A 15023-nucleotide genomic window follows, 5' to 3' on the forward strand; every position below is an offset into this window, starting at 1 on the left:
GAGCTGCACTGGTTGTTAGGTAAACTTATAGGGAGACCCCGCCAGTCAACTGGCCACTTAGTAAATAGCAGCAGGGGATCAGGAAGTTTTGAGGACCCAGGAGACCCTTGGTTTCAGCCTGGTGATGCTGGGGAAAAAGAAGGAAGCACCCGCTGAGTGGATGGGCTGGGGTAAGGCTGCTGGATTTCAGGGAAAGATTGAGCCTCCGCCAGAGGGTGGAGAGGAGAGGACCCTGTTGCCCTTCTCCGGGGGACCTCTTTTTCCTTACTTCTCTCAGAGGAGAGCGCATAAGGGCTAACGAATCATTTCTGAGTTTGCGCACTTGAGACTGGGCCTCCCAGTTTGAGGAAGGGGCGGGCTGCTGCCTACCTCTGTTATTCTGCCCCGGACCACCCAGGGAGTGAAGGAGGGCTCTGGGAGAACCTGACAGGCACTTTTCTCCAAAAGGTTTCCAGGGCCGCAGCGTCGGCACCACGCCCTGGCCTGGCCAGGTGTGTGCCCTCCGTGAGGCGAGTGGGGAGCCCGGCGGCGGCGGTGGTGAGCGCTTTACGGCTCTGTGTGTGCTATGTTTGTCTGCCTCCCGAGGGCTGGGTCCTCCTTATTCACAGGTGAGTCACACCCTGAAACACAGTCTCTCTTCCTGTCAGGATTGAGTCAGGTTGAAGAGTCGATAAAACCACCTGATCAAGGAAAAGGAAGGCACAGCGAGCGCAGTGAGAACTCCAGCGCAAGGCGCCGCCGGGCAGCGACCCTGCAGCGCAGAGGCGCCCGGCCCGGCCATGCCCACGCCCTGGCTCAGCCGCTGCCTCTGCTTCTCGCTCCTGCTGTTTGCAGCTCAGGCCACTTTCATGAGCGAAGGTGAGTCGGCCTCTTGGAGGGAGCCTCGCAGCCCCAGGCTGGGAACCGGCCTTTCTCTGCAGACCTTGAGGGCTGAAATCACCTCTGAGGATTCTGGCTTTGTTCTGACCTCTTTTCGGCCCCCTCCTCCTCTCCCACCTGGCGCTTCTCCAGAGATCCGTTCTCAAATAAGACTAACATTATATAAAGCTGTCTGACTTTTTTCAGTGTGCAGCCAATCGGCTGTGCCGAATCAGAACTTTTCTTGCTTCCCAGTAAGAGTTTTCCTGACTTCCAAAAAGTTCCTTCTTGATTACTTTTTTTGGATCAAGGCGCTTCTCTTGAATCATTCAAGTGTTAGCAGATAATTTCTCTCCCTCCTGTGTGTTTTTACTGACGGGATTTGCATGGGAACGCTTTCTGTGATAGTGAACACCACAAAGATGGTAAAGGCACCTCTTCAATAATCCTTCTGGAATTCCTGTTTCATCTTTGGGATGGAAAATTAGCCTACTTTTGTGTAATGCCATTTTTTAGAGTACTTTCACCTAAGATTCATCCAACAGGCATTTATTGGGCATCTATGTCGGCTCACTTAATCTTATTTAAGGCACCCAGCGGCTGTCATTTTGTGAGAAATTCAGTTCATGCTCATGCTGAGCAACTCGCACCTAGCAACTGTTTACTGTATGCTGGTGTCAGCTGTGACAACATGTAGCGGGTGTTTTCCTTGTCACTTAGTTTTTGCTAGCACTTGTCCTTATAACTACCCCGAATTTTAATATTGGTATTGATGCCCACCTGAAGGCATTTCAGTAATCCTTTCAGTAGATCCAAGAGCCATTGTCACACAAGAGCAAATTGTGAGCCCGAGCCAGTGTTCACTTGTATATGGAATTAGCTTAACATTCCATTTATTCCTGCACAATCTGGGCGATGCTGGCCTGGATTGTCTTTGAATGACCTGAATAAGATTTTGGCATGAGTCTGAATGCATTGAGTCCATTCTCTTTTTTTCTTAAACTAATATTAGGATTAATTTCCACTCCATCATCCTTTACTACCACTTTAAAAATCACTTATGAAAATGATCATGTAGGTTAGGTGTCATTACAGTTAAAATAAATAGCTTTAACCAAGTAAAAATTGTCTTCAAAGATCCCTGTGACTATGAAAATACAAAGGAAGCTATTTATGGGTCAACTTGTCTTAAAAGAATCCCTTGGCTTCCAAAAAATATAAATGATTTGTGCAAAACCACTCAAACAACTATTGGCAAAGACAAAACTATTAGTTGATCCAGGGGCTCTTAGACCTTGGAGTTTTGGGGAATATCTAATAAAGATAGTAAGGAAACGAGGTCCCTATGTTTAATATGAAGAGTAATGATTGAAACAATTTCCCCATGCACTGTATATGAGTGTATATGTGTGTGTTCTCATTGGATGTGGAGGATGCGATCAATTGTTTAACAAAATCAGACTCCAGAGGACAGAGCTTGGACTCTCACGTTTCAAGGTTGGACCAGCTCTGAGCATTCCATCCAGACCGTTAATTCAGAAGCAGCGTTTCATTTCATTTGCGGACTCTCCCCGTCCTTGGAGATGAGCTGCTTCATGGAGGCTCCTTCCTTGAAGGCCTCCATGTGAGAGCTCAATGAAAATGTGAAAAGCTTAGTGTCGGGATGGAACACACATTTTTTTCCTTTCATGAGAGGCTGGGGAAAGGTGGAAGTAGAAGTGAAATTGTGGTAGGAGTGAAAGTGGTCACCTTTCATGTGTGTGTCCAGGGGCTGTGTTATGAGAGCCTAAAGCAATGGCTCTACTTCCTGGTGGTTTCCTTGCAGGGGAGATTATGATGTTAGATCTAGTCTGCAAGGTTTTGGGGGATGGTCTCAATTAAGTTGACCTGACTTTGAATATATGGCTGACTCACTCCTCACTACTTGAAATCTGCTTCTTCACCTGTTTAGCAGAGACAGTGGTACTGTGAAAACTTGGAAAGTGATTTAAAGAATGAGATGATTGTAAGTGCCTTAATATGCCTGGAACCACACTTCCTGTAAAAGCAGGAAGCCAACATTCCAGTTCTAATAAACTTGGATGCCCAGAGATCTATAAGAAAGCTAAGGACTTCTGGAGCCCACAGTTTGATATGTTAGAGTGTGGCAAATTGCACCAAAGATCTGGGCCATAGTTTACAAGGGAAGGTATAACTGGAAATGGTGTGAGAAGGCAGTGGAAATGAAACTAGAAATAAAGACAAAAATTTGGGTGTGAAAAGCCCGGCTGTGCTGTGAAGATGGTGTCCTGGAGGCAAAAAAAAGAGTTGGAAATGGTTTCCAAGCAGCAGTGAACATGGTCAGATTCAGGTTTCCAAGAGATCACTCAGCTTAGAGGGTACAGTTTGGCTAGGAGAGGATTATTGCCATGTGATAATCCACATGAAAAATGATGACGCCTTCTATCAAGGTCTTGGAAACAATAAAGAAGAAACCAATAGATGTTGGAGACATTTAAAAGGTAAAAGCAAAAGAGTTTGGTGTGGGGTGAGTTTGCAGACATACACATGAGGGAGAAATATGGAGAAATCTAAGACACATTCAAGGATTCAGTTTTGTGTGATTGTTTGGACAACTGATGCCATTAAAGTCAATGAGGAAGGGAAGATTTGGGAGCAATTGAATGGGGTGGTGAGTGATGGGGGAGGGAGTGTGCTGATGGGGACTTATTGAACCTGACATGTTGAATAGACATCCACCCGTCCCAGTGAATAGCTGAAACTATGATTTTGAGGTGTCAAAGAAAGTTTGATATATAAAATTGGGAACCCAAAGGTGGAAAGTTAAGCCTCAAAACTTAGCAAGGAGATGGAAAGGAGAATAGGAAAGAATGTGCATTGAGGATAGAGGAGAAACCCTAAAGCAGAGTATTTTGTTAGCCAAAGAAAGAGTTTCAACAATGTAGATGTGGTACCTGACATTCAGATATCAAATATTAATATACAAAGAATTAAGACCAAACTGACTCTGTTGGGTTCAGCCATCAGGTATGTTGTTGTTGGTTTTTTTTTTTATTTCAGCCATTAGGTATGTTTTGAAGCAATTGTTCTGAATGGTGGAATCCTCAGATACTTCTTTTGCCACCCACAAAAGGTGATGAGGAGTCCTTCTGCTCAGACTGAAGTGAACCCCAAATTTTACCTAACGCAACAGATAGCATACATGACACAAAACCCATAGCAGATTTTTTTTTAAGATTTATTTATGCATACAAGAATTGGGGTACAGGCCAGAGGTGCGGGGATGAGAGGGTCACCAGAAACAGAGTAGGGCACAGAACAGGGAGATCTACTGAAATATACTGCTGAGGGGAGCAGGAGGTGGGTGAGGAGAGGTCTGTTGTGCCATGTGGGTCACCTCGCTGGCTGGGGCTTGAAGGAATCAAACTCGTGCTGCAGTGGCTGTGGACAGCTTCATAGTGCTGTGCTTTAACCCGTTATGACACCAGGGAGGGCTGCAGATGGGTTTTCAAGATTGGATTTCATGTCCGCTCTTCTTGCTTTTGGTCCACAAGCAGACCTCATCACCATCAGTCTGTTGGTCACTGGAACATGCCAAGTGTAAAGTGATTCATATAAGATAGACTTGCACCTCTAAATGGGAATGCCTGACACCACATACATACACATACACAAATAATAAATTAAAAGGATAAATGAGTATGAGAGCATTTAGTGATAGAGATACAGTGGTCATGTCTCCTACATTTAACTTAGGAAATTAGTTACCCACCATATTGAAATTCTCATCTCTTGTAAGAGAACTTAGAAGTATTCATCTGCTTATTCACATAGCTTAATTATTTTCAAAGGCTCTCCATTCTCTTTTAACATTGCTGAAGCCAACTTAATAGAGTTTCTTCACTTCTGTGAAGTAGCTTGAAATGTGGTCCTGTTTGAGTCTGCTTTTGATGCTGCTATTGGAAAGTACACCATTTTCAAAACATTTAAAAGTCTTAAAAATTCTCCTTAAACGCACATTGTGATTTCATAATCATCTTGAAAGACTTATGAGAACTTCAGCACTCATAATTGCAAAATAATGAACAATTATGAGAACTATGTTGGGTAGCTTGACCTCCTTCTTACTTACAAGCATCCAGAACATGGAAATAACATATCATCCCCAAAATAATGCTTAATTTTTAAAATAAAGTAGAGAACTGGAGAACTTCTAAAAGCATTTAAATGTGAGCTTTATTTCCCCCTATGGGGAAAAATTGCAAAAATGAAAATCTCCATCTTCTACTCAGGTATATAAAATAAACAGGGATATAGAATTGGGTTTGAGTATAAGCTAAAGATCCCATGTTATCTTAAATTCAGGGTGTCTTGAACTGGGAGAAGCCACTGGTTTAGTTCCACTGGCCCAAAACTAAGGAAGAATGTTGATATGTGATCAGTGCTTCTGGAAGTCAGAGCATGAAACTGAACAACTGTGGCCTCCCTGGGAATATTTGTGTCATTTAGTGGCTCGATTATATTGACCTTTTTTTTTTTTCCCCGGAAAGATTTGATGACAAGATCTGAACCATCTATTAGAGTATGGAAATGGGGATTCCATAGACTCTGGAATATTCTAACTTAGTCACAAGTCAGACCTAGTAGATTACTGAGTCATTGCTGGGCTGCGTCCTAATATAAGCACCAGGTATGTGAGGTAATACTTGACTCATATCCAAAGCCTAAAGCTAGGTCTTTTCTGTATTGGTGGGTAACTGTAAGGCTGTCTATGTGTCTCCCCAACAAACAGTACTGTCTTGTGTCACCATGATTAAGGAAGAAAAGAATGATGCTTTTCCTATATTGATTAACTAATACAAGGATGGAGTCTTCCCCTTCTGCTATGTTGGAGGAGAGGTGCAGATTGACTAGTCAAAGCTATACATGGCCTGGACTTCTTCAAGCTTGTAGACCATTTACATAATTCCAGCTGTTTCCTTACCAAAGTTCACTTTTATTATGTAAAGATGTATCTTCACATTCTAGAAAAATAAAACTGCAGCCAATTCATTCTCCACAACTCACTTAAAAACTTGAATAATTACTCAAATTTTCAGCCTCTATGAGGCATTCTTACAGAAAGGTGTACATATTTCAGCTCTATTTTTAGAGCATATATCTTAGGGATGTCCTCAGGAGCCTCTCATTTATTGACACCAGGCCCCCGGTGTGGTGATAGCAGGGCTGGGGTCCAACCTGTGTTATCCTCATTGATGATGGGAACATTGAGACACAGAGGAGTGATTACCTTGACCAAGGTTCAACAGTTAGTAGCAGGATCCGATTTCAATGGCTAGCTTGGTGTTTTTAACAGAAAATTTTCTGGGCTTATTTCTAATTCTTACTAAGAATTTTCATTTAGATTAATTATCAGACTTGATAAAATCTTGACTTTTAGAAAAAAAAGATTATTTATTTATGCATACAAGAACTGGGGTGTAAACCCCAGGTATGGGGGTGAGAGGATTCACCAGAGACAGAATGGGGAGCAGAACAGGTGGATATACTAAAATACAATGCTGAGGGGAGCAGCAGGTGAGACAGGAGAGGTCTGCTGCTCCATGTGGGTCAGGGAGTTCAGCTTCCTGGCCTGGGATCGAACTCATGCTGCAGTGGCTCAGATAGCTTCATTCTGCTGAGACGTAACCCCTTGTGCCACAAGGGAGAGCTCAGGATCTTGATCTTTTATAAAAACATTCCTATGTCTTTAACTGGTAAAACTGTGTCTTGTCTATTTGTATGTGTAAGGGAATAAAGTGACCTTTTCTTTAAAAAAGATCAGAAACAACAGGTTAACACCAAATACACACACTAGCTCATGTACATTGAAAAGAAAATAGATTTTAAATGACCCAAGTCATTTTTGATCAGTTCTATCAGATTTTCATACAACTTGGAATTGACCTGTGATAGATTAGAAAACAAAGATAGTTGAGAAATAATGTTTTATCAACCATTGCTCTTCAGTGACTGTTAACATTTTGAATCAGTGTGTACAGAGCTGTGTCCAGGGGTTATTTTTTTTCTCCCTGCTGAAGACTACTGGTATAAATTTTGGGGTCTCTCAGGATCGGGTGAATGTCACAGTTGGAACCACATAGACTTTATCTCTACTTTTGCTATTTCAAATCACTACCATTTTGGGCCCTCCCTGGTGGTGCAGTGGGTTAAAACACAGAACTATGAAGCTATCCACAGCCACTGAAGTACAAGTTCAATCCCTGGCCAGGGAGCTGACCCACATGGCACAGCAGTCTTCTCCTGTGTTGCTCACTGCTCCCCTCAACAGTGTATTTCAGTCAATCTGCCTGTTCGGCTCCCATTCTGTCTCTGGTGAATCCACTCATTCCCCACACCTCTGGTCTGTACCCCAGTTCTTGTATGCATAAATAAGTAAATCTTAAAAAAATAAAATGTAAACAACGAATCACTATCATTTTGCTTTTGGTGTAACAGGGGGTTCCTATTGCTGTCATCTCAAGTAAGACAGAAGCCCAAAGCTGTGTTCTGGCCCCACCTCAGGGTTGTGTGTGTTAGAAGGGGATCTTCACATACTCAGCTCCTCAAGGACCGGTGATGAGGCCACCCTGGCCTGCTGTGGGAAGGAGAATAGAGCAGTAGTAGTGCATTTGTCCATGTGAGGGCAGGATCCCCCGCTGCTTCTCCCTGGTGGAGGCTTCATGACCTAGTGTCCTCTGGAATATGTAACTCTTGTCTGTATAGGTAAAAATGATTGGGCTCCAATAAGCCCATGTAATTCATTCATCTAACTTCAAGCAGTGCAATTTTCATAAAGCCTTTTCAAGTGATGTTTTTCAGAAAAGAATCTTGAAGGAAGATGCTATAAATGCACCGCATGAATATGTTCCCAACATCATAAATATACATGAATCACTATTGTTCTTTTGTCAAAACGGAGAACTATGATGTATAGCAAGCAGGTACACACCTCGATGTTTTTTCCCTTTTTGAAGAGATGTAGCAAGAGATCTATGCTCATCTCCTTTTACAGAGATGTATTATTCAAAAAGCAGTGAAAGTTTTACAGGGGAGGAAGCACAAATTTAACTAACTGAAAACCACATTTAATGTACACTTCAATTAGCTACAGAAAACATGCCAATAGGGCTCTCCCTGGTGGCGCAGCAGGTTAAAGCACAGCACCAAAAAGCTAAAGCCACTTTAGCATGAGTTCGATCCTGCCCTGGAGGTGACCCACATGGTGCAGCAGACCTCTCCTGACCTGCCCACTGCCTCCCTCAGCCATATACTTCATCCGTCAGCCTGCTCTGCTCCCCACTCTGTCCCTGGTGAATCCTCTCACTGCCCCTGCACCTCTGGCCTAGACCCCAGTTCTGTATGCATAAATAAATACAAATAAAATAAAAATAAAATAAAAACCACAGTACAAATCAGAATATCATTTTAGATTTTTAACTTTTCTTAATTGAGGCTCTTCATACTGATTTCTCTCCTTTGGGTCCTCATTCTTCAGAAGACCTCCAGGTCACCTGGAGTCTCTGACTTCCTTTATTTCAGCTGCTTCTTAAAGGGACAGTTGACACCTTTTGCTGGGCCCTATAAGAACTGCTCAAAGAACCCTCTGTTTTCTGAACAATAGTCAAGTGCCCTTTCTATATTTGAAGATACTTCTTTATGAATGATCTCATGGAAATATAGAAATTGCAATTTTTGTGGTCAGAGGCTGAGGGTTCCAGGGCGGTGGGGGTGGGTGAATACTTTCATTTACTCTTTACCACAATCAGTTATTGAGTCTTCATAGTATAGCTAGCACCGGCAGAGCCTTAAAGGTGCCAGGTGTAAGAGAAGGGGAACTCTGGTGTCTCTTGGGTCCTAACCTTCTCTGCCCGTTCACCTTTGAACTCACTCAAGCTAAACCCTCTGCCTCTTCTTTTACCCTGAACTCTGACTTTTCAGGCAAAACTGGGCATCTCTAACCCACTTCTCTGTTAAGCAGTACTTTCTTTCCCTCTCCGATTGTCCACCTGGGCCCAGTGGGGTGCTGGGGAAGGCTTCACCAACTCTCTACCCTCACAGGTGCTGATTCCTAGGCTGCAATGGAACGTGCTGTGAATCACTAGTGACAATATTAGATCTTTTTAGCCTATGAACATTCAAAAGGGAAAGGTTATCTGTGGACTCTTGATGACTTTAGACAATTTGGACCTGAAGGGATTTATCCTTATTTTATCATTCAGAATTGCCCACGTGATTAGAACGCCGATCTCTCTGCTTGTCTTCCTGGAGACTTTGAGGCACAGCCCTGCTTCAGCTGTCCAGGGATGAGTCCTGAAGTGAGCTGGCCAGGCAGGCTATGGCTCCATGGTTCTGGCTGCCTCCACTTAACAAATGGATGTAGCAAGCTAAGAGTCAGAGGACTGAACTCAGTAACAGACTTAGCAAGGGAAGAGCCATTTCAGTTTTCTAATGAGAAGGCATATTGTGATATCTCTTAAAAAGAGAAAACTGGACATGGACACACACATGCAACCATAAAATTCAGTATCAGTTCCAATGATGGCACTTCATATTTTGTTTGACAGTATTCACCCAAGATGAGAAACATTAGAGGTCAGAAAGAAAAATCCCACCTACGAGCTTTTAAAACCAAAAAATACTTACGAACATTTTCATCATCACAGGTAAGGGTAATATATAAAAAAATCTTCATCTTGTCATCTTGAGTATCTCCATTTGGAGACTTTGATTTTGCAAATAGGATGACAGCTTCCAGTGCCTTTGATGCCTGAAGGGTAGATGGCAGAGGCTTCTTGCTTTAAATGTAACTAACGTGCACTTTGAATATTTGTAAAAATTATAAAAAATAGATTCAATTATTTAAAGAAATTTTCAATAATTGCTTCTGTTCTGAGAATATATATTTGCCAGTGTTTTTAAAGCAGTCTAGTTGTTTACTTTGATTTACTATAAAAGGACCATATTACAACTAATTTTGTGGAGGTGATGGTTGCTATCTTTGAGGATAAAACAGTCATTAGTTTGCATAAGGCCAGTTACTTGACTCAGCAGAAGGGAATGGTATCTGATAACATAAATTAAGGTTTCACTTTTAGTGTAACTTCTCTGAGAAAACAAAAGGGAGGAGGGTAGCTGGGATTGTTAGTCCCAAGTCACCTCTTCCCACCACGCTTTTCCTTTATAATATAAGAATTTTAAGAACCAAAGAAGTGAAGATACAAGATGAAGTATAAATGAAATGAATGGGGAAGGACTTGTCCCATAGTGGGTGTTATATAAAATCAGGCTGGAAATAATCCTCACTGGTGGCACAATGGGTTAGGAAGCAGCAGTGCAAGAGAGCCACAGCCACTTTGGTGTGAGTTCAATCCCAGGCCCTGAAGGTGACCCACATGGAGCAGCAGACCTCTCCTGACCTGCCTGCTGCTCCCCTCAGCAGTGTACTTCCTCTACTGCCTGTTCTGTTCCTCACTCTGTCTCTGGTCCTGCACCTCTGACTTGTACCCCAGTTCCGTATGCATAAATAAATAGATCTTTTTAAAAAATCAGGCTGTAAAAATAGCAAGGATTAGGTCACAGGGTGCTTCTATGCAGTGCTAAGAAACCCTGATCTTTAACCCCAAAAAGTGGAGACATCAGAGTTTTAAGCAGAGAGGAAATGATTGAATCTGTATTTTGAAAATATCTTCTGCTGCTGAGTGAAGGGAGGCAAGAGAATTTGCCAGAAATTCAATTAGGAAGACTTTGTAGGCAAGAGGTGATTGGGATTTGAGTGGCCAGAAAGAGGATCGACTTGGATGAACTTGAGCTATTTAGTGGGTTCTAGCAATAAAATTTCTGTGTTGAATTAGATATGGGCAGGTGAGAAAGATGGCAGAACTTGCCAGTGTAGCTTCTGGCTTTCTACTTAGAGGATGACAATCCCCAATTTGGTCTGAAACATTTTGTGTTAAGAGCTTTTCAGACAGTCAGTTGGAGATATGAAGTTGATGACTGGTCACAAGCATATAAAACCGGGCCAGAGAAGGTTCTTGGGATGTCATAGAAGCCCTTGGGTTGGATGAGTTGAGGAGTTCGAAAGTGCCAGTCATGGAAGTTCAGGAATAAGGTTTGAGGAGCATCACCTTTGGAGCTGGGGTAAGGAGAGGAGCCAGTGAAAGCTTGTGAGAAGGGCCGAGGCCACGAGTAAGGTGCAAGAGGAAGGACGACAACACGCTGTCATAGTATCCAAGGGAAAGTTCCAAGGGGGAAGAAGAGAAAAAGACGCCACGTCTCAGAAAGGGAATAAGAGGCACAAAGTGCCAGGAAGGGTACAGGGACACACCCTCCCTTGAAATAAGGAAGAGAATTTAAACCATCTAGGTGGTTTAAACTTGGACTGTCCATGGGAGATTACACCTAAGTGCTGTATAAACGTGCCACTGTTTCACTGCATCAGTTCACCGAGCAGCTGAAATGGTAGAAAGAGAAGCAAAGCTCTACGTAATAGCAACCAGCACGCTCTGTCAGGCTCAAACACGATGCTCACATTCCTGGCTGCTGAGGTAGCCCTGCGCGCCAGCCAAAGTACACTGCCTGTCCAGGCTGCCTGACTGCTGTGCACTGATTTCGTGGTCTCAAGCCCGCTGTCCCTTGAGGGCTTGTCCCTCCCACACGGCCCACAGGCTCTCACCCTTTGAGTGGCAGGTGGCAGGTTGCAGGTCACAGACCATGGACCATAGGTCTCACAGAGTCATCTGTGTGAGCGCAGCCTGAAAGAAAGTACCAGACACTCCTAACTGCAGGTATCATGTTCCTCTCACAATTCCTACTGTCCCTTTCTCATCATGGATCTTTTTTTTTTCTATCTTGATTGAAACATTTTGGCTTTTTTCACTGAATTCCATATATGGAAACAATGAAAATATTCAGTATTGTGTTGAGGCAATTTTAAATTAGGTCCCTGGATATTTAGGGTCTTGTTTGACTTTTCTTATTATAAGTCTACCTTTCCCCCTTCTCCCCCCCCCGTTCTGCTCTTCCTTTTCCCTTCCCTCCCTCCCTCCCTGTCTTCTCCTAGTTTTCCATCTACCAGTTATTCCTTCCTCTTTCTGACCACTTTCCTGTCTATTCTTTTCTTTCATCAGTCCCTATATCCATCCATCCATCCATTCATCCATCCATCCATCCATCCATCCACCCACCCACCCAGTCCCAAACCTTGTATTGAGTACTTGGGAATCCACAGGTAAGAAATCCCATAGAGGAAACAAGTTGTGTATACAGACAGTGATGACCCAAGACAAACATGACACATGCCAGGATAGTGGTGAGGATCAGCCCGGTGGGCATTCAGGAAGGGAGAAGCTGTTGAAGGGCTAGTGCTGGGGCTGTACATAGGATCTGATGTGCTTCCCAGAGAGATAGTGCTGGCTGCTATGGGGACTTGTGGGGTGGGGGGGAGCAGGCTTCCCGCAAAAAATAAATAGCAAGTCTTAACACCTTGGGGAAGATCCTGGTGCATCCCAGAATTTTTTTTTTAATTTATTTACGTATGCATACAGAACTGTGGTACAGGTCAGAGGTGTAGGAGTGGTGAGAGGATTCACCAGAGACAGAGTGGGGAGCAGAACAGGCTGACTGATGAAGTACGCTGCTGAGGGGAGCAGTGGGCAGGCAAGGAGAGGTCTGCCGTGCCATGTTGGTCACCTCTGGGGCGGGGATTGAACTCATGCTGATGTGGCTTTAGCTTCTTAGTGCTGTGCTTTAACCTGCTGCACCACTAGGCAGGGCCCACATCCCAGAACTTGTGCAAGGATCTGTGTGTTGGAGTCCAGGGAACAAAAGAGGAAAAGAAGTGAGATAAAGGTGGAGAGGTCAGTATGACTATACCTGGTAGACTTTGAAAGGAGTTGGGATTTTAATTTTGTTCTTACTTTTGAAACACCAAAAAGTATGATGAGTTCATAGTTGGTGTAAAAATGGAGATTAGATCATTCTGGTGAAAAGTTGGAGCTCGTGTTTAAGTTTAGAGCCATTTGTATCTGTTTATACACAAATAATCACATTCATGCCAAATTACTAGAATTTCTCGTAACAGCTTATGTTTCCTATCGGAAACATAAGTTCTTGATGAACTGCAGCCATTGATACTGGTTATTTGGAGGGCTTGTTCTGAGAACAACCCTAGGAAATATTTTCAGTTTCCTTTCATTCTCCCAAGGATACAGCTTGGAAACAGCCTTTGCCCCTGTGCATCCTGTCCTGACCTGTTGGGGTTGTGTCTGAGTGGGGGTAGGAGTGTTGGGAAGTGAGCCCTCGGGCGCTTGCTCCATTGTCTGCAGAGGGTTCCAGCACCTTGGATCTGTTTCTCCCAGGAGCACCAGCCATGGTGGGCGGCCCATTCTGCTGTGGGCTACCTGCTGGGCTCTCCTAAGAGGCACCTTGAGGGTCAGTGCCGGCGTGCTATTATAGTTATTATTATAATAAATAGTTAAGAGCCCAAGAGGCAGCATATGGTGCAGCAGACACAATTACCACCCGGGCTTTACTTGACTTAATGAAACAGGTGTGAGGATGAGTAAATTGAGTGCATTTCAGATGTGTTTATGTGGTGCTGAGGTGAACTTAAAGAATCCTGTTCCTTTACCTGTGGAAAGAACCAAGAGTGAGTATTTTGGGGTGTTAGAGTGAGGGGACAGAAAGCACATTGGACAAAACTTGAAGAGATATTCCAGAACTTGCCTTCTGAAAGCCTATCATGCTTCAGTCTGTTCAGGCCCAAGTTTGATTTGTTTCTTTATTTTCAGATGTCATTGTATTTTAATGCCAGACCCATGGCTGTCTGTAGCAAAATGAGAAAAACAAGGATAATGTGATGAGTGTTTGACATAATTTTACACATGTTAGGTGTTAATATATTATTTGACAAAGTAAAACTTTGGCAACTTCCTTTTCTTTGAACTCTTGCTGACTTGCAAAATCCAAAGAGCCAGTATGGTTTCCTACTAGGCTTGAAGTGTATAGATGAAATGAGTGGGGTAGATGTCCACCTCATGCAGTGAGGACAGAAGAACATGGAGGGAAAAGCACTAAAAATTAGTAAAACAAGATTCTTTCAAGGAGATAGTCTGGAGAGAAAGGAGATTTGATTTATCAGGAGGGGCAAAGGAAAATCTTCAAAAAAAAAAAAAGAGGCAAATAGTTTCATATATCTGTTATGTAAATAATTCATGGTAATTTACAGGAAAAACAATATACTTGATAGAAAAATGACAAATTGATGAGCAGATTAATATCAAAACAGAAATAAAGTAAACCATCACATTGGCATCTCTCATCCTTCCTTTCCTACTCACCTACCCCCTGACTCCCTATTTACTGCTTTGGGATTGAAAGAGAACTATCAAGAGCCTCTATGTATTACTTAGGTTGTTTATTTTCCTTACCTCATACTTGACTGTAAACCCACTGGGAGCTGAAGCCTCCATTGGTTTTATTCACTGTTGTGTTCCCAGTGCTGTAAACAGGGCCTGGCCTGCATTAGATGCCCAATGTGAATGTCTTCAATGAATGAATAAATGAATGGATGATTGGATGAATGAATGTACAGTTGATCACTGGTTCCTGGTTCATTCAAGACATGTCCATGACCTGGATCTATATATTTCCATCATTCATATTGTGTCAAGTCTCCTGGTAGAAACTACTTATTAAATTTGCCGCTGGCCTCAAATTTTGAAGAGTATCAAGTGTATCATGAAAAAAAGAAAAGGAAAAAGAAAAAAATTTTAGACATAAAATTAAAATGGTTAAACATAGGGAAAAAGTAAAATAAAAACATCTTTAGAATTGCCTCTTGTTTTCAAATGTATTCTTGGCTTGCATTTAAGTGTTACTAACCTAAATAAATATATAATTGTGTTAAAAATTATTAACCAAGACTGTTTTCTAAATTGGGTTCTCTGGAGAAAAGCAGCCCCTCAAGGACCATAGAAGAGAGAGTGTGCAGGGGAGAGAGGGAGTATTTAAATTTCTCCATATGTCCATATATGCATGGAGCACTTTAATTTTTTTCATCTTATAAATACATTTTTTACATTATTCTTCATTTTGTATATTTTTCATCTCAGCTGTAATCCCCG

At 42.6% G+C, this 15023-nt stretch overlaps 1 protein-coding gene across 1 annotated transcript in view; it reads left to right on the plus strand.

The window, feature by feature from the left end:
- The first annotated feature begins 664 nt into the window (after positions 1 to 664).
- Positions 665 to 15023, plus strand: part of LAMC2 (laminin, gamma 2) — a 57032-nt gene continuing 42673 nt past the window's right edge. Inside the window, exon 1 of the mRNA XM_004688552.2 lies at positions 665 to 858. Coding sequence (XP_004688609.1) covers positions 780 to 858 — 79 coding nt within the window. The 5' untranslated portion in view covers positions 665 to 779. The remainder of the gene's footprint in view (positions 859 to 15023) is intronic.

The sequence above is a fragment of the Condylura cristata genome, unplaced genomic scaffold, assembly GCF_000260355.1.
Source record: "Condylura cristata isolate star-nosed mole 26May11 unplaced genomic scaffold, ConCri1.0 scaffold00024, whole genome shotgun sequence".
Taxonomy (NCBI): Eukaryota; Metazoa; Chordata; class Mammalia; order Eulipotyphla; family Talpidae; genus Condylura; species Condylura cristata.